The following is a 25,303-nucleotide window of genomic DNA, read 5'->3' as shown; positions in this document are numbered from 1 at the left end:
GGACAGGCAAAATTTCTAGAGCACCGGTTTCACAATGTATGTTCTTTGGGGGAAGGAAAGAAACTTTCAAAAGAAACTCTTCTGTCATGTGTAGTGTATGCTCAAAATGGTTGTACTTCCACTGTCAGTCAAATCGATTAAGTTACCACTTTGGGCAAAATGTGACAATCATTTCAGTGAAATTAGCAGAAGGATTTTAACCCTGACTGTTGAAAGGAATCTAACAGAAAAAAGTAAAATACATGATTTTCAATATAATGTATATCCTCATTGTCCAAGATGGTGGGTGGGAAAGATTTTGTTTCGAATCTCAACTGAGTGAGGCTGATTGTCAAGAAATGTTTTTTTGTAGAATGTAAACTAAACGTGATCACAAATGTAAACACGTTTCCAGGATAATGATTGTATTTTCAAGCAGCGTACAAGGACCATTTACCATGCAAAAAAGGAAATAATAAACATTCTCCTCCAAATCTGAAAAGTATTTATATACTATAGCAAGACAAATGATTAATTACCTTCAGGAAAGGCACAAGATAAGGTTGAGGTGAGGAGTTGAGCTCCCTATATAACCGGCTAGTGAAGTCTTCTGCTTCAATTTTCCCATCCTGTGAGAAGAAAAATACCAAACTCGAGTCACTTTCAACATGTTAAGTGCGTTTCCATTTTCAGTGGATAACTTGTGCTCTGAAGGGAAAAGGCACAATGGCCAGCTCTCATTTAGTACCCATTGGTAAAGAACTAGCACTGTCAGAATGTGGCGACTAGGGGCTTTTCACAGTAACTTTATTTGAAGCCTACTTGTGACAGTAAGCGATTTTCATTCATTTCATTTATTCATTTAAAATACATTTATTTACTCTTGTCTTAAAAGATGGTGTGGTCTCTGCTTCAATTTTCTTCTCGAACAACTATCTACATAAAGACCTTTTGCTTTGTTTCGTCTTTGTTATTTGCCCTCCCCCAATTCCGGAACAAACATAGTTTAATTTAAATTGTTATTTAAAATTAAAGTAAATTAATGGAGAAACGTTTGTATTACACTTTCTCACCAATAGATTTTGCACCAGTTCTTTGACATTGGCAGCCGTTTCAGTTGACTGTTTACCACTTGAAGCTAATTTGATCAGGGTAGACAGAAAGTTCTTGCATTTCTTCACATTTTCCATTGTTTCCTGTGGAACATTACAAGGATTCAGCAGGGAGAATAGTACAGTTTCCGATAGTTAAAAGCTTTCCCAATTCAAAATTTATTTCAGAAATACAGGAGTTAATGTCTTGCTATAAATCATTGCTGGGATAGAAGGGAAACTTCAGTTTGTGCATAAAGTAATTTTCACACATTTTGAATTTTGCTTCAAAACTAGAAGTTCTCTCATTTACTGGATGAATCAATTAACTGTGCAACTGTGTTCTTTTTTGAAGACAATGATCCATACACGTATAGTTTCAATCATTAGCACTTTTTTTTAAAAAGCAGCCGTATCCAATTGGCTGTTCTTCATGAACAACGCCAAACAACACAAACTTGCATTTATATAGCACCTGTAACGTAGACAAACATTCCAAGGAACATCACGAAGGTGTAATAAAATAAGTATTGGCACTAAGTCAATGAAGAAGACATTAGGGATGACGAAAGCTTGATGAAAGAGGTAGATTTTTAAGAAGGGTCTTAAAAGGTGAAAAGAAAAGGATTAGACAGAGCTTGGAGCCTAGGCAGCTGAAAACACAGCTACCAATTGTGGCGTGAAGGAAGTGGCTGATTGGTAAGAAAAGCAAGTGTTGGAGCAAAGCTGAGATCTTGGAGAGTTATGGGAATGGAGAAGGCTACTGAGGGAAAAAGTGGATGGAACCTGGAAGGAATTCAACACAAGGATGAGACTCTTAAATTTACGATTTTGGCCTGCCATTAAACAATGTAGGTCAGCAAGGACAAAGGTGATGGGGAAATGGGACCTGGTGTAGGTTAGGAAACAGAATAAGGAGTTTGGAGCTTTGAATGAATTCAGATCTACGGAGGCTGGAGACATGGACGCCAGGACATCAATGAAATAGACAAAAGCATACAGGGATGGGGAGGACACACGGGCTGAAATCATTCGAGTGGGAACCTGGATTATTTTTCTCCTCCAAACAACTGTGAATGTTGTTAAATTTAATGCCCCCCTTCTTATCCATCAGTTTACTTGTATGGACCTGAAACATTAAATAACATTTCCACCATTCTACTTGCCTACTACAGGTTTCTTCCAAATACTTCATATAAAGGTTTTCAATGGAAATTCCATTATCTCTCACTTGAGTGGCACCATTTTGGTTATTTGTCAGAATTATTTGAACACAAATTTGCAGAAGGGGGTGGAAAAGAAAATAAATCCCACATCCATTTGCACAGCAATGGAATAGCAGTACTGCTGGGATTTGCAGATCTGGGGTCTGTTTAACAGCATTGACTAATCTTCAGGTATTGGACAGTGCTGGATATTTTCGAATCCTTTAATAAAACATAGGATAGATATCAGGTTCTTCCAGTAAACTGAAGTTAAACTGTGGTACCAGATTAACTTGTGATTATATAGTTCAATTAGATGCAATTGTGATAATTTGTTTTTTACATAACAATCCATCCATTAACCACAATAAAGCCACATTCTCTAAGTAAATTATGAATAACAAAAAATAAGTAATAGAATATATATATTTTTTAATTCAAGGTCAAAAACAAACTCAGTTTTTAAAAATTATGAGCATTTGCTGTTTTCAATTTTGTTCCCTGCCCCCTCTTTAGATTATAGCTAGGAAACATATGAAAGTTCCAGTGAAGATTACCCAGCTTGTATGGAAATACATTCTCAATGTGGTTTATGCCCCACTCTGCAAAATAAAGTACCGGGCTGTACCAAATATAATTGCTTATTCCTAAGCAAATACAATGTAATGACATGTTCTAAAGATAACTTTATCCATCAGTGGCTAAGGATGTTCTAAATCAGAAACATTTGGGTGGCTTATCAGGATAGTCAGAATAAGAACTTCAGGGACAACTTCTACTCCTCTCTGGAACAGAACTGTACATGTTTTCTTTATACACCCATTATTCATTTTGGTGTTAAAAGTAGACCAAATTGTGCTGTGTTGTTTTTGGCTTGTATGACGACATTACTCATTCAATTACTAACATTGGCAATCACAACTACTTATTCCAGGTGGAATGTATTTCTAACCGCAGCTTGTATGGAGTTGACATAAATTTGGATCTTTTTCCTTATATGCAATTTGAGTGCCTGCCAGCAGATGGCTGTATGTCTTTAGCTCATCAACCATTAATCAGTTTTGGGTTTCCAGTGTTGAATGGACTTGGCTGACATACTGACCTACATTAATCATGAAAGGATAGTCTTATTCATGTAACTCTACCACGGAAGCAATGGATCTTACAGATACATAACATAACTTTTGGTGCTAACTTGTAAATTACTATTCAATTTGTCCAGCATCAACTGTGAAAGTAACTGGGGGGTTGGCTTTGACAGCAACAAAATAATTAAATACAACTGGTAAATAAATTAAAATGGTAGATTTTTAATTACAAGAAGTAAATAGCAACACTTCTTCCATATCATAGTTAGCATAAAACCATTAGGTTGTTCGGCCTCTCGAGCCAGCTCAGCCATTCAATAGGATCATGGCTGATCTGACCTTCTTCACGTCCACTTTCCTATACTTTCTCCATAACCCTCGATTCCCTTACTGATCAAAAATCTATCAATCTCAGCCTTAAATATACACAAAGACTCTTCCCCCACAGCTCTCTGTGGCAAGAACTTTCAAAGACTCACAACCCTCTGAGAGAAGAAATTCCTCCTCATCTATGACTTCCATTGGCACCCCTTTATTCTAAGACTATGCCCTCTGGTCCTAGACTCTCCCATGAGGGGTAACATTCTCAGCATTTACCCTGTCAAGTCCCTTGAGAATCCTATATGTTTTAATGACATGACCTCTCATTCTTCTAAATTTCAATAAGTATAATCACAGAATCTCTGCAGTGCTGGAGGAGGCCATTCGACCCATTGAGTCTGCACCAACCCTCTCAAAAAGCATCCTACCTGCCCTCAGCCCCAGAACCCCACCTAACCTTTGACACTAGGGAAAAAGTTATCATGGCCAATCCACCTAACCCGCATATCTTTGGACTGTGGGAGGAAACCGGAGCACCCGGAGGAAACCCACACAGAGACGGGGAGAATGTGCAAACTCCAGACAGTCACCCAAGTTCAGAATCAAACCGGGTCCCAGTTCCTATGAGGTAGCAACACCAACCACTGTGTTACAGAGTCCCAACCTGTTTAATCGTTGCTCGTAAGACAAAATCTCTATACTTGGGATTATCCTAGTGAACGTTCTCTGAACTGCCTCCAGTGAAATAATGGCCAAAATTCTCTGGCCGTTTGCTGGCGGTGTGATTCTCTGGTCCCTCCATCAGCACACCCCCGCCCGCAGGATTCCAGAAGTTGTGGGGTGTCTTCAAAGGGAATTCCCATTAACAATGGCGGGAACGGAGAAGCCCACCTCTAGGGAATGGCACACTGCCTCCCGCTGTCGAGAAACACATGGCTGGAAGGCCGGAGAATCCAACACATGGCTGGAAAGCCCAATATTTTTCCTGAAATAGGGGGACCAAAACTGCTCACAATACGCAAGATGTGGTCTCACCAGTACTTGTACAGTTGCAGCAAAACTTGCCTACTCTTATACTCCAACCTCCTTGAAATAAGGGCCAACATTCCATTAGCCTTCCTGATTACATGCTGCACCTTTGTGCTCGCTTTCTGTGTTCCGTGCATAAGTACCCCAAGTCTCTTTGTGTTGCAGTTTTTCTCCAGATAAATAATACGACCCATAACTCTGAAATATTTAATTACATCTGAAGAACATGAGGCTTTTACATTCAATGTTTTATACACTGAATGAAATTAGCCCCATATCAATGGATCAATAAACTGTTGCCTTTCTGTCAATACTCTCCTATCCTAACTTCAGTAATACTGGGCGGGATTTACTGTGCAACTCGACTGCAGGAGGCATTGGCCAGTGGTGGGATCTTCTGGTCTCGCCGTCGTCAACGGGATTTCCTGTTGACTGCACCTCTTGTCCCTGCAGCGGGGGTGCACCATTGGCAGAACCGGAAGAAAACATATTTAAACACAAAACAGAAATGAAGCTCTTGTAGGTCTGAGATCCCTCAGAGCCAGTGAGAAAACGTAGGGTTTTTGGGCAGTTGTTGACTAAAACTTACTCATAATAAATACAAACTTGGAGTGAGCGGAATGCATTCAAAATATTGCTTCTAGATTTCTAGAATATTGTACTTTACCAAATTGAACCTAAGATATTAAAAAACTGCACACCTGCTTCAGAGATAAATACTGAAAAATATCTACATTTTAAAAAAGTCTAAAAGGTTTTGCACTCTCAAATGTAAAAAATTAAGACTAAAATTATCTTTATTGATTATAACAGAGGACAAAACTGAGAACTTTTGTTAAAATATAAATGCATTTTCCTTAATGGAGTTGATTCTTTATTATCAGAGTACTGGGATAGTGGGTAATAAACAGGAAAGAATTTAGCTAAGGAGAGGAGCACAAACAAAGACAGATAAGAATGATGTGAGAGCTCTCTGAATAAATGCGAGGCTTGTGGAAGCTCAGCATCTCGACACTGGCGTGTTGTGAATGGAGATACAGATTTATTCAGGTTCTGTATTTCAAGTGCCCTTCTAGATCTTGGGGAAAAAAAGAGCATGAACTATATTGAACCAGAAACACAGGTTGCAAAGACTGAAATAAAATTATTTTGCAGCCTTTCATTTTTTGGAAATGCAGTTTTGTGAAAATGATCCACAGTTCAAGCTACTGTCTGCATTTCATTTGTGAAACGTTATTAAATATATTACAACCGTTTCTAAAATCTGGCAATATATTATGATCGTGACAATGGTGGTAAGTTCTATGATGGATATTTTTGTTCTATTACCTTACAATGGAGAGGGAGATATTTTTAATCAGATATTATTCATGGAAATTAATTTACTTTTCAGATAGTAGCGGACAAGTGAAAATGTTTGATTCTCCCCATTGGTCAATGTATGTTTTATTGAGTTTTAAACATTTGAAAGACTTCTATGTGATTTTTACTTCTCACAGGTAAAAGGTGCAAATATTTGTATCCTCACAAATGCTGTTTTGAAAAGCTGTTTGCACTAAGTTTTGCAATTCCGCCACATTTGTACAAATTATATGCCATGCATCAAGAAGTGGTTCTTACCGCCGATGCAGTAGGCTGCAGTATTTGTGATGTAGGACCCCCAGCAGCTGCTGCCATTGTCTGTACAGTTCTCTGAGGTGTTCCTGGTTGGACCGTCGTTGCTGTACCTATCGAAGCTGCAGATGTTGCTCCACTTATTACGATCTGAGACTGGAAGGTAAATTAAGAAATTGCCTTTATCTAATGCCATTTATGGTCGCAGGATCACAAACAGCTTCACAGCCAATGAAGCACTTTTGAAGTGTAGTCATTATTCTAGTGTAGGGAAACGTGACAGTCAGTTTACACACAGTAACCTCCCACAAACAGTAATTAAATGAATTACCAAAAAAACAGTTCTGTGGTAGATAAGGAGAACTTTCTTGCTCCTCTTCAAATAATGTCATTGACTTTTTACTTCCATCCAAAAGGGCAGATGAACCTCATCCGAAAGACGGCACTTCTGACAGTACAATTCTCCCTCAGACTCGTACTGAAGTGTCAACGTAAATTCGTCAGCATGTCTCTAAAATGGGATTTAAAACCATGACCTACTGATTCAGTGACACCACTGATCCGAGCTGAGGTGATAAAAGGTCAAAAGGTATATTAACATCAGAATGTTTCTCATGTGTTAAAATTTCCATGACACACTTACTACTGATGCTATGAAATCAAACTCCAAGTCTGAGATTGTGCAAACGCCTTGCACAACAGTATTTTTACTATTTTGTGGTTTTAACTTAGATCTTTATAACTACCTTTCTTCCTGCAGACATTTTTGATGACTGCTGAACTGCTGTCCCATTGGTTTCCAATGAAAATGAACTAATTGGTCAATTTTCTTTTAGGTAACACAACCTGATTCGTAAGATTACCTGTACAGTTGGAGGTCGCTGCAGTGCAGTCGTCACTTGTACTGTTGTCTGTGGCTGAGAAACTGGCTTGATGATTGTAGGTGTCACTTGTCGTGCAATTATTTGTGTTCCAGGTGCCTAGAAATGACATTGAAAAGGTATGAAAGTTGAAGCCAGATTGTGCAGTATCACTGTTGAAACAAATGTGTTTTTGAAGCAATAATCTAAAATAATTTAAATGTAATTGAATATATTATCCATATTAGTAAAGAAATTTAATTTTCTATACATTTCTATAAAGCTCTACGAGGAAGAATATAATTATGAAGTGATAGCTTTCAGCACCTTGGAGAGTGGTAAAACACCCGGAACAAAAATGTGGAAAACTAAGCAATGTAGAAAATGGTTTTGTTTTCAGGTTTTGGACCTTTTCTCCATATAGTGTTCTCCAAAGAATATCCAAGTAAATTAAATGCATAAATCAGCAAACTCTACTGTCATAATATACACCAGTATATCATGGTGCAGACACACACACTGATGGACATACACTAGGACCAATCAACATGCACAAACACCGCAGCCAATCACCAGTTAGAACACACGCACTATAAAGACAGAGGGCATCACATTTCCCGCTCATTCTGGATGCTGCCTCTCAGAAGCACAAGAGCTTATCAGTTACAGTACAGACTCTCATCACGTGCTGAGTGATTCAACTGGTTCGGACAGGCACAGGTCTCTAGTTAATCTAACATCGTGTAGACCCACAGTAATAGTATGTCTAGAATTTTATAAGAGTTAATAAAATAGTGTTGAACCATCTTCAGTGTTGGTGGCCTATGTCTGCTTCACTGATCCAAAGTGCCCAACACATCATCTACCACTACATATAGAACATAGAACGATACAGCGCAGTACAGGCCCTTCGGCCCTCGATGTTGCACCGACATGGAAAAAAACTAAAGGCCATCTAACCTACACTATGCCCTTATCATCCATATGCTTATCCAATAAACTTTTAAATGCCCTCAATGTTGGCGAGTTCACTACTGTTGCAGGTAGGGCATTCCACGGCCTCACCACTCTTTGCGTAAAAAACCCACCTCTGACCTCTGTCCTATATCTATTACCCCTCAATTTAAGGCTATGTCCCCTCGTGCTAGCCACCTCCATCCACGGGAGAAGGCTCTCGCTGTCCACCCTATCTAACCCTCTTATCATTTTGTATGCCTCTATTAAGTCACCTCTTAACCTTCTTCTCTCTAACGAAAACAACCTCAAGTCCATCAGCCTTTCCTCATAAGATTTTCCCTCCATACTAGGCAACATCCTGGTAAATCTCCTCTGCACCCGTTCCAAGGCTTCCACGTCCTTCCTATAATGAGGCGACCAGAACTGTACGCAATACTCCAAATGCGGCCGTACTAGAGTTTTGTACAACTGCAACATGACCTCATGGCTCCGGAACTCAATCCCTCTACCAATAAAGGCCAACACACCATAGGCCTTCTTCACAACCCTATCAACCTGGGTGGCAACTTTCAGGGATCTATGTACATGGACACCGAGATCCCTCTGCTCATCCACACTACCAAGAATTTTACCATTAGCCAAATATTCCGCATTCCTGTTATTCTTTCCAAAGTGAATCACCTCACACTTCTCCACATTAAACTCCATTTGCCACCTCTCAGCCCAGCTCTGCAGCTTATCTATGTCACTCTGTAACCTGCAACATCCTTCCGCACTGTCTACAACTCCACCGACTTTAGTGTCGTCTGCAAATTTACTCACCCATCCTTCTGCGCCCTCCTCTAGGTCATTTATAAAAATGACAAACAGCAACGGCCCCAGAACAGATCCTTGTGGTACGCCACTCGTAACTGAACTCCATTCTGAACATTTCCCATCAACTACCACTCTCTGTCTTCTTTCAACTAGCCAATTTCTGATCCACATCTCTAAATCACCCTCAATCCCCAGCCTCCGTATTTTCTGCAATAGCCGACCGTGGGGAACCTTATCAAATGCTTTACTGAAATCCATATACACCACATCAACTGCTCTACCCTCGTCTACCTGTTCAGTCACCTTCTCAAAGAACTCGATAAGGTTTGTGAGGCATGACCTACCCTTCACAAAACCATGCTGACTATCCCTAATCATATTATTCCTATCTAGATGATTATAAATCGTATCTTTTATAATCCTCTCCAAGACCTTACCCACCACAGACGTTAGGCTCACCGGCCTATAGTTACCGGGGTTATCTCTACTCCCCTTCTTGAACAAAGGGACCACATTTGCTATCCTCCAGTCCTCTGGCACTATTCCTGTAGCCAATGATGACCTAAAAATCAAAGCCAAAGGCTCAGCAATCTCTTCCCTGACTTCCCAGAGAATCCTAGGATAAATCCCATCCGGCCCCGGGGACTTATCTATTTTCACCTTGTCCAGAATTGCCAACACTTCTTCCCTACGCACCTCAATGCCATCTATTCTAATAGCCTGGGTCTCAGCATTCTCCTCCACAATATTATCTTTTTCTTGAGTGAATACTGACGAAAAGTATTCATTTAGTATCTCGCTTATCTCCTCAGCCTCCACACACAACTTCCCACCACTGTCCTTGACTGGCCCTACTCTTACCCTAGTCATTCTTTTATTCCTGACATACCTATAGAAAGCTTTTGGGTTTTCCTTGATCCTACCTGCCAAAGACTTCTCATGTCCCCTCCTTGCTCGTCTCAGCTCTCTCTTTAGATCCTTCCTCGCTTCCTTGTAACTATCAAGCGCCCCAACTGAAACTTCACGCCTCATCTTCACATAGGCCTCCTTCTTCCTCTTAACAAGAGATTCCACTTCTTTGGTAAACCATGGTTCCCTCGCTCGGCCCCTTCCTCCCTGCCTGACTGGTATGTACTTATCAAGAACATGCAATAGCTGTTCCTTGAACAAGCTCCACATATCCAGTGTGCCCAACCCTTGCAGCCTACTTCTCCAACCAACACATCCTAAGTCATGTCTAATGGCATCATAATTGCCCTTCCCCTACATATGTAGTGAACTTATTTTTATTGCTAGATTTAACATTGCTAGATTTAACTTTTTAGTGTTTACATAAGACCAGCTCTGAGATGCAATACCTACCCTGTTACCTCCTCTCCCATCAAATGTCCAAAGCCCCAAACAATTCTTCCAAGTATAGCAGCAATTTATGTGTACTTCTTTCAATTTAGCATACTGTGTTGGCTAGTCACAATGTGGTCTTATCCACGTTGGGGAGATCAAACATAGATTGGGTGACTATTTTGTGGAACAACTCCATTCAGTCCATAACCACGACACAGAACTTTCAGTAGCCTGTCATTCTAATTGTCTACCATGCTCTCATGCTGACTGACATTTCTCTCCTTGGAATGCTGAATTGTTCCAGTGATATTCAAGATAAGCTTGAGGAGCAGCATCTCATCTTTCCATGGCATTACAGCCTTCTGGACTCAGTTTCCAACATTTTCCGGCCCTTCCGTTGGTTGGAACATTCCGTCCCTCCGATGGCAAAACCACGTGGCGCATTCCTCATCGTCAGAAGGTGCTGCCTATGCAAAACCCTCAGACATTGGCAGGACCAGATGGTCCTGTCGTCAGCCAATGTCGGGCCACCTCTGCCATCGGGAAAAAAGGTGCAGTGAGCCAGGAATACCCACCCACGGAGTTCAACAATTTCAGACCTTAAACTCTGTCCCCTTACTTTGTATCCTTAGGTGGGATTCTCCATCGGCGGGATCCTCTGCTTCGCCGGAAATGCACCCACGCCTACGGGTTTCCAATCGGCGTGGCCTGGCCACAATGGGAAACCCCATTGGCCAGCTATGGGAACGGAGAATCCCGCTGCCATTTGAGGTGTGCTGCACTGGAAAACAGGGCTGGTGGGACGGAGAATTCAGCCCCTGTCAGGCATGTTCATTTGACCACTGCTACTCAAAAATCAAGGGCGCCTACCGCTCCATCCCCCGACCGCACTTTGGGAAATCAGACCATAAGACTGTGCTCCTTCTCCTGGTTTACAAGCAGAAACTCAAGCGGGAGAATCCAGCTAAGAAGGTTGTGCAGTGCTTGTCCGAGGAGACAGAAGAGCTCTTACGTGACTGCTTGGAGACAGTGGACTGGTCCATATTTAAGAACTCAGCGACTAACTTAAATGAGTATGTCACCAACGTCACAGACTTCATCAGCAAATGTGTGGACGACTGCGTGCCAAAGAAAGCAGTACGTACGTTCCCCAACCGGAAACCATGGCTCAACCGCGAGATTGACTCCCTACTGAAGGACAGATCTGAGGCGTTCAAGGCAGACGACCCTGTCCTATACAAGAAATCCAGGTACGACCTCCGCAAAGCCATCCGAGATGCCAAGAGAGAATATCAAACTAAGCTAGAGTCACAGACAGACTCTCGGCGGTTGTGGCAAGGACTAAGCAACATAACGGGCTACAAAGCGAAGCCGAGCAGTATCTCTGGCAGCAGTGCACCCCTCCCCGATGAACTTAATGCATTCTATGCTCGGTTTGAGCAGGTAACCAACAATCCGCTATCGAGTGCCCCAGCAACCCATAATTCACCCATACCCACCATCACAGTTTCCGAAGTCAGATCGGCCTTCCTGAAAGTGAACCCACGGAAGGCGATGGGCCCGGACGGGATCCCTGGTCGTGCACTCAGAGCCTGCGCGGACCAGCTGGCAGAGGTTTTCACAGACATCTTTAACCTATCCCTACTCCACTCCGAGGTCCCCACCTGCTTCAAGAAGGCCACCATCATACCGGTACCAAAGAAGAACCAGGCAACGTGCCTCAATGACTACCGCCCGGTGGCCCTGACGTCAGTTGTAATGAAGTGCTTCGAGAGGCTGATCATGAAGCGCATCACTTCCATACTCCCGGAACGCCTTGACCCACTTCAATTCGCATACCGTCGCAACCGGTCCACATCAGACGCCATTTCCCTGGCCCTACACTCATCCCTAGAGCATCTCGAAAACAAGGACTCCTATATCAGACTCCTATTTATTGACTACAGCTCCGCCTTCAACACCATAATCCCAGCCAAGCTCATATCAAAGCTCCAAAACCTAGGACTTGGCTCTCCACTCTGCAACTGGATCCTTGACTTTCTGACCAACAGACCACAGTCAGTAAGAATGAACACCAACACCTCCTCCACAATAGTCCTCAATACCGGTGCCCCGCAAGGCTGCGTACTTATCCCCCTACTCTACTCCCTGTACACACACGACTGCATGGCAAAACTTGGTTCCAACTCCATCTACAAGTTTGCTGACGACACGACCATAGTGGGCCGGATCTCGAATAACGACGAGTCCGAATACAGGAGGGAGATAGAGAACCTAGTGGAGTGGTGCAGCGACAACAATCTCTCCCTTAATGCCAGCAAAATTAAAGAGCTGGTCATCGACTTCAGGAAGCAAAGTACTGTACACACCCCTGTCAGCATCAACGGAGCCGAGGTAGAGATGGTGAGCAGTTTCAAATTCCTAGGGGTGCACATCACCAAAAATCTATCCTGGTCCACTCATGTCGACGCTATCACCAAGAAAGCACAACAGCGCCTTTACTTCCTCAGGAAACTAAGGAAATTTGGCATGTCCACATTAACCCTTACCAACTTTTACAGATGCACTATAGAGAGCATCCTATCGGGCTGCATCACAGCCTGGTATGGCAACTGCTCGGCCCAGGACCGTAAGGAACTTCAGAGAGTCGTGAATACCGCCCAGTCCATCACACGAACCTGCCTCCCATCCATTGATTCCATCTACACCTCCCGCTGCCGGGGGAAAGCAGGCAGCATAATCAAGGATCCCTCCCACCCGGCTTACTCACTTTTCCAACTTCTTCCATCGGGCAGGAGATTCAGAAGTCTGAGAACACGGACGAACAGACTCAAAAACAGCTTCTTCCCCACTGTCACCAGACTCCCAAATGACCCTCTTATGGACTGACCTCATTAACACTACACCCATGTCTGCTTCATCCGATGCCAATGCTTATGCAGTACATTGTATATATTGTGTTGCCCTATTATGTATTCTCATGTATTTTCTTGAATTCTGTTTAATTCCCTTTTCTTCCCATGTACTGAATGATCTGTTGAGCTGCTTGCAGAAAAATACTTTTCACTGTACCTCGGTACACGTGACAATAAACAAATCCAATCCAAAAGGCCAGCTCACCAAAATCATGTTCCTTTCTCAATTAAGTTATCGATGAGCATACAATACATGCTTTCCAAATCATGACTGCATAAAAGTGGCATGCAGCAAGTGAGGTAGGCAATTTGCTGGAGTGAGTAGCCATTGTTTCTTTCCTCCTTCAGTTGGGGTGGGGTGGCGTTGCTCAACAAGGCATTGATTGGGGGGTTGGCAGTCTAAGGGGCATGGAGTAGGGATAGTGGTTGAGGGAGCACAGGTCATTAGGGCAGGGACGGACTTGCTGGGTGGGGGAGGGAGAGCAAGGGTGCAGGGGCATGGGAGGTAGAGAAGGGCCTTGCATGTTGTGTATGGAGATCTTATGAATGGGTGAGGAGGGGATTGGAGGCAGTTTCTAGGCAGGGATGGTGGGATACAGATAGCCCCCAAAGGGTGGGGTTGGTGCTGTCTACTGTAGGGTCCTTGGGACTGAACCGGGGGTACTGGGTCGTGGAGGGAACATTAACAGTGAGAGGGGATAGTAAGATGTAGTAGGGTAGCAGCTCAGAGTCATATTTAGGTAGTGGATGGTCTCATTGGGACTCACGGAACAAAATGGGTGGCATGGATAATGGGCGGATGAGGGTCAGGGTGGGCATGGGGATGGTAACGGATGTGACCTCAACAGGGGATAGGGGACGGCATGTGGAGGGTGGTGGTTACAGGCTCAAGGGTAATGGTGTGGGGGGAGGCATGGTGCAATGGCAGAAGTGGGGCGAGAAATGGTTATACTGGGTATACGGAGTGGATCAAAGGTGATGGGTGGAAATTATGAAATTAAAATCGCTTATTGTCACAAGTAGGCTTCAAATGAAGTTACTGTGAAAAGCCCCTCGTCGCCACATTCCGGCGCCGGTACGGGAATTGAACCGTGCTGCTGGCCTGCCTTGGTCTGCTTTCAAAGCCAGCGATTTAGCCTTGTGCACCAGCCCCTCATGAGTGGGTGATTTTTGGGGGGGTGGGGGTGGGAAAAAGTGTTGAGTGTGTCTGGAAAGCTGCGTGCACCATTTTCTCTTAGTCACAACACATTTGCTCTGGACATGTGTCTCCTTGAAATGGGAGGAGTGTCTTTCTGGCTAGACGGAATTAAAGGTGAGCACAATTGGCTGACTAAAGAGACACCCTAATAATACAGTCAACCATGCTGAGATGTGTGCTCCTATGGGGAAGCCCACAAAGCAGCAGGTTGCTCTCTGACTCATGGGTCTCATATCATTGAGATCCCATCAAAATTGGGAGCTGCAGTAAAAGTCTGCGCTGAAGGGCAACTGTAGTTGAGCAAGGTGTGGGGTGGGGAAGAGAATTGTTTACAACCTCGAGGGTGCCAGATAGATGGTCATAGCTGATAATAGGATAAGCCGCCCAGCACGAGATTGTGTGTGGCCAGTTACCAAGCCCCCATTCGGAAATCTCTCTCACTTCTGCTTCACTTCCACCGATTCCCGGCTTGGGTCACTGTCTGTGCGGAGTCTGCATGGGTTTCCTCCGGGTGCTCTGGTTTCTTCCCACAAGTCCCGAAAGCTGTGCTTGTTAGGTAAATTGGACATTCTGAATTCTCCCTTAGTGTACCCAAACAGGTGCCCTTGTGTGGCGACTACGAGATTTTCACAGTAACTTCATTGCAGTGTTAATGTAAGCCGACTTATGACACTAATAAAGATTATATTTATTATACACCAGGCTGAAAGATTCCATTCTGTTTTTCTTGTCCCATCACCATTCCCTTTGGCTCCGATATTCTATCACTCTACTGCACCTTAACACAGGTCTTCCTTTGACTTAGTCCCACCTATCCCGTGCTCAAATCCTATTACATCGCCAACTTTTCCCAGTTCTGATGAAAGGCCATCGACCTGAAATGTTAATGCTTGCTTCTCTCTCCATAGATGCTACATGACCTGCTGAGTATTTCCAGCATTTTGTTTTTATTTCAGATTTCCAGCATCCGCAATATTCTGCTTTTCGATTAGTCATGTGAAGACATTTGTTTCCAAATGCCAGTTCCTTTATGTGCAAATTACGCTCTACATGACTTCACTTTTTCTCTGGTCCCTTACAGTTGTTTCCATTTTCTTCTGAGATGGTAGGGCTATAAACTAGAAATACTTTTACTAAAAACTGATGCTTCTCACAGTTATAAAACTGTTCTTTTTGTATTGTATATATACGAAAATATAAACCTTCAATAAAACAAAGTTGAAAACCCAGTTATTTACATACATTAAGGGTAAGATATATGGGGGGGGGGGGTGCGATTTTATTCCCTCCGCCTCCAAGGTGGCAGGTTAGGAGACAGGGGGCTGGTAAAATGCTGAGGAGTTGTGACTGGAGGGTTCCCCAATAGTCTCTCAGCACCAGGTCATTCTACCAACAGGGGGGACAGCAACTTCTTGGTTGCCTGCCAACCAGAGACCGGTGGCCAATTTAGCCAATTAAAGCCCCAATTAAGGGCCATTTTCACAGGAATTGCTTTGAAAAAGGGGGCATCACATTTGGAGGCTCCATGTCCCAAGAAGGAGCCCCACTTGGTGGCAAAGCCACTATTGCAGAGGTTACCCCTGATTGCCAGGGCTTGCCTGCCTGTGATTAGGAGCTGAAAAAGAACTGTTGCCTCCCTGCAAGAACACCCCAAAATAGAGAAACCCTCTCGTTCTCCTTGCAGCTTTAGCAGCAGCAAACTCTGTGGTGCTGCTGAGGCTGTAGAAATGCCAGCCTTCTGATTCAACTGGCAGTGCGGAGAGCCAGCCCACTATCCTTAATTGGACAGCACCCACCAGGAAGGTTGCCACTGTGGTCCTACTGCCCACCTGTGCGAGCTCAGGTCCCAATGTCCAGGCTTAACCCATTCCAACAAAATCCCAGTATGGAATACAAAACTGAGCAACAAGAAGCCAATACAGTTATAGTGAATTCCTCAACACAAAGCACTTATTATAAACCAGGCTCTTAAGTAATGCATTTCAGAATTCTGGGAAAGACGGAGTTGAGAGCCTTAACTTGAACACTATTACATAAATACGATCATTATCACATGTATTTCGATTGATGGAGGGTGTATCTATATGACTTGTGCAAAAATATTTCCAGACAGTTGCTTTACAAGTCATTAAAAACTACTTTCTGGACCTATAGCCTGAGAAACTGCTCCAGCATCTGAGTTAATAAAAATGCTCACTCAACAGATGAGCGACTTATTACCATTTTATAAGCAGGTACACAAAACACTTTACAAGTGATGGTCAGCCTATTGAGGAGACTAGCCATTTCAAAAATATGACTGCTCCCTTCCATAAAGGTGTAGTAAATTATTTTGTTTACCAACGACCATTATAACACACACCATTGGAGATAGCATCCTACTGATTGCAGCCTCCCTCTCTTGACATTTACGTCGTCAACTTGAGGATCATTTAGGGCAATGACTGAAATCCCTGGGTATTGCAGACACGCCAAGATGATAACTGGGAATTGCAATAATGTTAACGGGCCTGATAGCAACATGCAGTTAACTGAAAAAAATAAAGACACTAGGGAAAGAAAACATAATGGGCGCGATTCTCCCATATGGGGAGAAATCGTAAGGCTGGCGTCAAATCCGGGCGGGTTTGACGCCAGCCCCCCCCTTCCCGACCGGGAACCGATTCTGGTCCCCGGTCGGGGCTAGCATGCCGACGCCGTAAACTCCGGCATCGCGGGCTTAACGAATTTCGTTAAGCCCGCTTGCCAGAGTTAGCGCCGGCTGACGCGTCATATGACGTCAGCCGTGCATGCGCGGATTGGAAGACTCCAACCCGCGCATACGCGGATGACGTCATCGCGCATTTGCGCGAAGCCCGCGCATGCGCGGGCCGGGATGCCCCTCAGCCGCCCCGCAAAGTGATACAGCGGGGCGGCGGAGGGACAAAGATTGCGCGGGCATCAGGCCCGCTGCCCGCGATCGGTGCCCACCGATCGCGGGCCCATGGCACCCTTGGCACAGCCGTGGTACTGCCGTGCCAATCGGTGCCATGGTTATAAAAAGCGAGAGTTTACGGCCGTTTTTACGAACGGCCAGACCAGGTGTGTTTGCCGTTCGTAAAAACAGCCGTAAAGGGCTGGGAACACCGTCGGGAGTGCGGAGAATCGCGCCCAATAATTATGGGGGAGGGTAGGGAGGAAAGAGCAGGGGAATGAAAAAATGGAAGTAAGTGACTTGTGGACCCAATGCAGGCTTCATTCTGACACCATGTAATGCAACAGAGACCCCCAAAAGAAAATGCAAATGTAGCATTGAGTTTGAAGACATGAAGTTTAAGGATAAAGTAGCAGTTAGACTATTTGTGTGCATCTATGTGTGGTGTGAGTGTGTTGCATCTTCTGAATTGCAGCACTCCATGGATTAGGGGCTGGTTTAGCACAGTGGGCTAAACAGCTGGCTTGTAATACAGAACAATGCCAGCAGCATGGGTTCAATTCCCGTACCGGTCTCCTCGAACAGGCGCCGGAATGTGGCGACTAGGGGCTTTTCACAGTAACTTCATTGAAGCCTACTTGTGACAATAAGCGATTATTATTATATTATTTCATGGGCAGGATTCTCTGGTCCTCCAGCCGCGTGTTTCTCGGCAGCACGCCATTCGCTGGTGGCTGGGTTCTCTCTTCCTGCTGCTTGACAATGGGAATTCCCACTAAAGCCACCCCACGCCGTTGGGAAAGGGGTACTCTGCCAGTCGGAAAAGAGAATCCCAACGGCCAAAGAATTCTGGCCCATAGCTCCATATTCTGCTGAAAGAGCAGTTCTCTATTCAAAAAGGCTCTCTTTGCAACATACAATACAATTATTGTTTTTAAATTCTGATCAACCAATGCATGCAAATTCATTGTTCCTGTTTCACAATAGCCTTGATATGACAACCAGTTATTAAAAAAAACTTGTCCTGCCGTATTAAGTTGTATTTGCCATTTTGGCACCAATATTAATACACTGGCATTTCACAGTATGAAATGCCACTTCCTAATCATCTGTCAAGCTGGCAAACTACCATTTTTCCCCCTTTGTGAAGTGACTTTTTTAAACTCTGCAAGACTCTATGCAAGGTATTATGGTCAAATTTGCTAGGTTTCCAAGAGTCTCTGAAGTTTCCTAGAAGGCCTGTCAGCATCGTTATCTGTTAACTTACGTTCTACTAAATGTGTTAAGCAGAAGATTCCCAAGGGAACTGTGGTAGTTCTAACTTCCCAATTATAACCACTTTGATAACAACTTTGAATTCCTATTCGCAATTCAATACATAATATAATTTACAAAGGCAGGAAAATGAATAATGAACTGAAAGCAGAGAGTAGGGATAAGCAGGGCATTTGCAATTTCAAGTTAGCAGGCTGTAATAACGAAGAGCTCCAAGGAACAGTGTTGGGACCCGAACTAGTTACAATGATTTCAATGGGGAGACTGATTTGTCCATCCAGGTTTGATTATGATACATAGATAGGTGGGAATGTAAGCTGAGAGGAGGACACAAAGAGGTTGCAAGGAGAAACAGACACATGACATGAGAGGGCACGAAGGTGTTAGATCAGGGGTGGGCAAACTTTTCCGTGCAAGGGCCACATTCAGAAATTCACAATTTTAAAGGGCCGCATAGTATATTAAGTAAAATAATTAATATTTAAAATAGCCAAAATAAAAGGTTTTTAAAGAAAAAAAAAAGCAATTAATTTTTATTAATTAATATTTTAAAGTAGAAACTTTACATGAAACACATTTATTTGAAAAACAAAGTAACTCAGTTTAAAGAAGAAAAAAAGCAATTAATTTTTATTAATTAATATTTTAAAGTAGAAACTTCACATGAAACACACGTTGTGCCGAGAAATGATCACCCTACTCAAGTCAACGTATCCACCCTATACCAGTAACCCAACAGCCCCCCCCCCCCCCCCCCATTAACCTTAAAAAAATTTATTTATTTATTTATTTATTTTTTAAAAAATGTTATGACTTGATCTTGGTGGGCCGCATAAAGACCTTCCGTGGGCCGTAGTTTGCCCACCCCTGTGTTAGATGGATTACAATAATATCGGGAATTGTGATGTTACAAATATAAAGTTGATACAATTGTTATGTTTTGCAATTGTTTCTTCAATTTAGGATAAAATGGAGATATGAAGGGGTCATGTGTCCCATTCTGAATTCTGCCTGATAACAAGCTTGGTAATTAAGTGTTGAGCATTTTATCTACTCGAAATTCACAGACAGTCAGTGTGCAAGGGTCTGACAGACATAGAGATAGAGGCAGCCAGTCTCTATTGTTCACCATGCAGAATGGGGATGAGAGATTACAGGTGGATCGAAGAGACCAGGTTCTGAGGATTTAATCAAAGCTAGAAGATTTGCCTTGCTTTGGCTAGAGGCATGAATCTCCAGTGTAATCCTTAGTGTGAACGTCAGTTAGAATTAGCAGTTATGCAGCTGGTAAAAGGAAAAGGGAGCAAGTCAGTTTCTTTAAGAAAAAGCACATATCACTTGATGTCATTAGTATGTAGAAATCTATCAACCTCTGTCTTGAACAGACTCAATGACTGATCTTCCACAGTCCATCTGGGTAGAGAATTCCTAAGACTCATTACCATCCAAGTGAAGAAATTCTTGCTCATTTCAGTCCTTGTTGCTTATATTGAAACTGAGTTCCCTGGTTCTAGACTTCAATGGCCATGGGAAACATCCTTTCTGCATCTGGCACCCCTAATGCCACCCTAGTACCATGCCACTGCCAACCTGGCAGTGCCAAGGTGCCTAGGTGACATTTTGCCCATGCCAAGTATCGCGCCCTGCCCTTATCAGGTGGGGTGTGGGGGAGGCCTCAAAAATCCCCTCATTGTTAAGTTAGGCTGTGGTGGGGATTTCAGAGATCGAGGTGGTGAGCGGAGTTCATTAGTGCAAGAAATGGAACTTAAGGCAGCCTCGGAGGAGCGTTCCCCACTGAGTCCCATATAATAGCGGGGTCGTTCTTGGCGCAGCCAGCACTGGGAAACACCCGGCTAAATACGCCCGACACGCGACTCCGTTTTATTACCGTTAAATCGGACCCACAATCTTCTTTTCAAAAAATATTTATTAAAAAATTTGCATAATAATCCGAACAACCCGAAACAATCAAACAGAAAAATACATTTGAAGAGAAAAAAAGGCAAGAACACACACAACCCCTAATTAACTTTAAAAAAAAACTTATACCCTCTAACAGCCGATGACGACTAACTCCTTAAAAAAAGGGAATAAATGGTTGCCATCTTAGGTGGAACCTCTCCAATGGCCCTCTGATGGTGAACTTGAACTTCTCCAAATGGATACAACAACATTAGATCACCCAGCCAAGCAGAGGCACTAAGTGGAGTGGGAGACCCCCACACATGCAAAATTCACCTCCGGACCATCAACAAGGCAGAGGCAAGGACATCAACTTACACCCTAGTCTAAATCACAGGCGAATCTGACACCCCGAATATAGCCACCAGTGGACACAGAGTTCCTCCGATATGGTGTTAAACAAAGAAGCGCAGAAGCCTATCAACTTGGGACAGACCAGAACATACGAGTATGGTTAGCCAGCTCATGGGAACAGCGCTCACACTTGTCCTCAACCCCAGGGACAGAACCTGCTCATCCTTGCCCTGGTCAAGTACATCCTATTCAAAACCTTAAACTGGATCAAACTCAGCCGAGCACACAAAGATGTGGAGTTGACCCTGTGAATGGCCTCACGCCACACTTCACCATTAAGAATGGGACCCAGTTCACCCTCCCATCACTCAATGGAGCAGAATCCGTTGAAAGGATATGACCATACATGTCTGAAATAGACCCCCCCCCCCCCTCCCCCCCCATCAGCCCTATCCAGAAACAGAATATTCTTCAACAGGAAAGAGAGTGGGTCCAAAGGAAAAGAGGGAAAATCTTGAAGTGAAAACTTGCAAATTTGGAAATATCTAAAAAAGATTGGAAGTGGGCAGCTGGAATTTCTCAGCTAATTCCTTAAAACTAGCAAACCTCCCCTCCACAAACAGATCCCCAAACCGCTCCAGATCCTTACCCTCCCAAGATTTCAATGTCGAGTCCAAACCAGTTGGTAGAGAAAGGTGATTTATTTCAAATGGGAGCGAGCGGGAAAGGACAGGGAAAGGAGCTTGAAATGCTGCCTAAATTGCTTCCAAATTCTCAGGGAGGAAACCACCACTGGATAGGAGGAAAATCTAACTAGGAAAAAAGGCAATGGTGCAGTGACTATTGCACAGACTCTTTCTTCCCATATGGATACGGGATCGCTAAACGACAACAATATTTTCTGAATATTGGCAGTCCAATAATAAAACAAAAAATTAGAGATGGGCAGGCTTCCCGATCATCTGTCCCTTTGGAGCAGAACACCATGGGTGCAATTCTCCGATGTCACGCCAGCTGGGAGAATAGCGGGCCACGCCGTTTTTTCCCGCGACGCCGGTCCGACGCGTTCCCGCTATTCTCCCAACCGGCCAAATTTGTGTCATCGTGTTTCGCGCGCAAAAACACCTGTCGTGACGCCATCGGTGCACAGGTGCATCGGGGATGTGACCGACGCTCTGTATGCCATCGCCGACCGCTACATCACCTTTCCCGAGGACAGAGCAAATCAAGAAGCACGAGCCCGTGGATTTGCCAACGTGGCCGGGATACCGATGGTCCAGGGGCTCATTGATTGTGTTCACATCCCCATGCGCCCGCCTGCAGGCAACAGGGAAGTGTTCACAAACAGGAGGGGGACATATTCCATGAACATCCAGGTGGTATGCGACCCCCACATGAAGATCATGCACGTGTGCGCAAGGTTCCCTGGAAGTGTGCATGATGCATACATTCTTGCGCAGACATTCTTGCACAGTCATTCATCCCTGCTATGTTTGAGGGACGGCCCCCCCGGCTGAGGGGCTGGTTGCTGGGCGACAGGGGTTATCCACTGACCTCTTGGCTGATGACGCCCATACGGAGGCCTCAGACCAACGGGGGGACTCTTTACAATGAGGCCCATGCAGCAACCAGGGGTGTGGTGGAGCGCTGCTTCGGTCTGCTGAAAATGCAATACAGGTGCCTGGACCTCTCCGGAGGGGACCTGCAGTACCAGCCTGAGAGGGTCGCTCGCATGGTCGTGGTCTGCTGTGGGTTGCACAACATCGCGATGCAGAGGGGAGATGCCCTGGTGGAGGAGTCGGAGGCAGAAGCACTGGCAGTGGTGCCACCACGGAGACAGAGGAGGAGGAGGTTGGTGGTGTGTCGGGCGCAGCACGCAGGCACGACCCGGGTGCTGGTAATGTCCAGGAGGCTGCATGACGGCACCGACGAGGACCCCACCCCCACCCCCTGCGTACACTGCTCCACTTCGTGATCACCCTTACCACTGCGGTACAACGGTATGGCACGACATTGATGGCTGTGTCAGCGGGTATGATCAGTGCCATGTTGAATGATGACAGCCCGCTCTGCGATGAGCTGTGAGCTCAAAATCGTTAGACAAAGTCTGACTCATGGCAATAGCTGAACCATCCATCTCGGTGGTCGCTGAGTTCGTCAGGGACATTCCATCATGTGCCCGCGTGGGGTAGCTGTGGGAGGGGGTGGGGGGGAAGGGACTGCACACCCGGCACCGAAGTTTCATCGCTCGTCAACCCCAGCGACACTCGGTCACCTTCACGATGCCCGTGGCAACGGAAAAAAAATCACACAGACTTACAAGTTAGGTGCAACAGTGAGTTTAATGCTGAATATTATGTACAGATGCCCTAGCCCCTACAACTAAACTGTGCCCTTCACCCGTGCCAACTTACTCTGTGTCCCTCTTCATTGCCTTACGGACCCTACCACTACATCTAAGTGAATCCCCAGATGATACAGCAGGAGTGGAGGCGGACTGCTGAGAATCACGCCCCGCGACATGTCTTCCCGTCAGCACTCGTTTCCTGGGGCGACCCGGCCTTGATGGACCAGGCTGCTCCGCGGGCGTTTCGGATGACGTGGTGCCACCCTGCTCTGCCCACTACCCACCCGATGCACCAGGGATGGGACGGGGGGAGGCCGAGCGTTCAGGGACGTCCCGTGATGGAGTTAATGGGACGGGCCCCAGAACCACCTCCTCCCACGGGGAGCCCGGTGGACCCCGGGCCTCACTGTGGGACGGAGGTGCGAGCGGGGAGGTGCCCCGTCGCCCCACCGACACCTGGCGCTGCCAGTCCTAGAGGCCTGAAACCGTATCGACCAGGGTCCGAAGGTTCGCTGAGATGGAGTCCAGGGAGTGAGACATTCCCGCCAGGGACTGTGCGACCTCAACCTGTGAGTGCGCGTCACCATCCAGCACGTGCATCAGGCAGTCGATGCTCTCCGCGACTGACTGCTGGGACTGTGCCATGGCGTGCTGGGACTGTGCCATGGCGTGCTGGGACTGGGCCATGACCTGCTGAGACTCGGCCAGGGCCCGTAGCGCCGGCAATGTCATGTTGGCTCTGGCGCATTGCTGCCTGTGAGAGGGCAACCCTCTCCAGGGCCAAGGATGACGCGTGCACATTAAGCCCAATGCCTTGCAGAACCTGACCCATGGCCAAAACCGTTTCACCCATTGCCTCGACCGCGGACGCCACCCGTGCGGTGTCGGCCTGGGTTGCTGCCATGAGCGGCACCACTCCCTGCTCCTGGACGCGGTTTGACTCCACTAACTGCGTCTGCAGGAAGACGGCCCTCATCCCGTCATTGTGTCCCTGGGTTTCAAAATGCATCGGCTGTCCACGTGGGTAGAGTAAATCCAGGAACCCGGGAAACGTCTGGGAGCCAGCTGAATGCTGGGCCTGGGCTGCCCTCCGACCGTCCAGCCCCTCGGCTGCTCCGACCTCCACCTGCTGTACCGGCTCAGCTGTGTGGTGCGCACCAGACCGTGACCCGGGAACCTCATCACTTAATTTCCCAACCGAGATGAGTGTCTCTGGGATGGTGGATGGTGTGGGAGACAGTAGTGCTGCAAGCTCTAGGTCCTCGTCCGTCAGAAATTCAGGAGTGTCCTCATCCCAGTCATATCCGAGCGCAGGCGGCATACGGCCCGTGTCTGGTTCTCCCTCAGGTGAGTCTGTTGACTGTGTCGCCGTCCTGTGTGCGTCCTGCTCGGCGGTCCCGGGTTGGGGGGATGGCACACCTGGCTGACCTCCTGCCACTCTCTGGCATGCGGCCCTGGGTGCTGTGGTCGTGGCAGATGGGCGCCTGTGTGTGGCAGCAGATGGCCCTGGACGTTCGTCACCACGCCCTAGGGAACAGAATAATACGGGGTTAGTTAGACATGCTCGGCCGGGCGTAGAATGGTCCAGTGGGTAGAGTGTGAGGGGACAGAGGATGGGGGGGTCCAGTGGGCAGAGTTTGAGGGAACAGAGGATTGGGGGGGGGGTTGCCATGCAGGGTTGTCTCACTTGGTTCTGCACCTCCAACCTCGCATTGCGCGACCTCACGGGCGCCAGATCCCCCAGCAAAGTCCAGTGCCCTCTGTTCAAAGACTGTCAGGGGGTGCAGAATGGGTGAACCCCCTCCGGTCCTGTTCCGCACCCCGTTGTTGTGAGCAGTCTTGTCCTGTTGGGATAATCACAATGTGATCTATGTGATGACATAGATCATCACAAATTGGCAGGGAACATCAGGGCATTCAGATATTGGCACAGGTTGGGGGGAAAGTTACAGCTACACCATGGCATCTCTCCAGGGGGTTGCAGTGCTCATGTGGGTCTGTGACAACTTTGTTAACCACCCTCCACTCACTCTCGCACCCCCCCCTCCCCCTCGTGCCCGGGGGGGGGGGGGGGGGGGGGGGGGGGGGGGGGGG

General features: G+C 45.8%; 1 protein-coding gene across 2 annotated transcripts in view; it reads right to left on the bottom strand.

The window, feature by feature from the left end:
- Positions 1-25,303, bottom strand: part of taf4a (TAF4A RNA polymerase II, TATA box binding protein (TBP)-associated factor) — a 116,843-nt gene that overhangs the window by 23,587 nt on the left and 67,953 nt on the right. For both annotated transcript variants that reach the window (XR_005461433.1, XM_038803543.1), the window contains exons 3-6: positions 7,191-7,307; positions 6,334-6,483; positions 1,053-1,175; positions 519-608 (exon numbers count right to left, since the gene is read on the bottom strand). Coding sequence is in view for 1 of the 2 variants with exons in the window: in XM_038803543.1 (XP_038659471.1) it covers positions 519-608; positions 1,053-1,175; positions 6,334-6,483; positions 7,191-7,307 (480 nt within the window). In the remaining variant the exon portion in view is untranslated. The remainder of the gene's footprint in view (positions 1-518; positions 609-1,052; positions 1,176-6,333; positions 6,484-7,190; positions 7,308-25,303) is intronic.

Source organism: Scyliorhinus canicula, chromosome 7 (genome assembly GCF_902713615.1).
Source record: "Scyliorhinus canicula chromosome 7, sScyCan1.1, whole genome shotgun sequence".
NCBI classification, from domain to species: Eukaryota; Metazoa; Chordata; class Chondrichthyes; order Carcharhiniformes; family Scyliorhinidae; genus Scyliorhinus; species Scyliorhinus canicula.
Note: the sequence above shows the minus strand (reverse complement) of the source record. Positions and strands in the feature narration are given on the sequence as shown.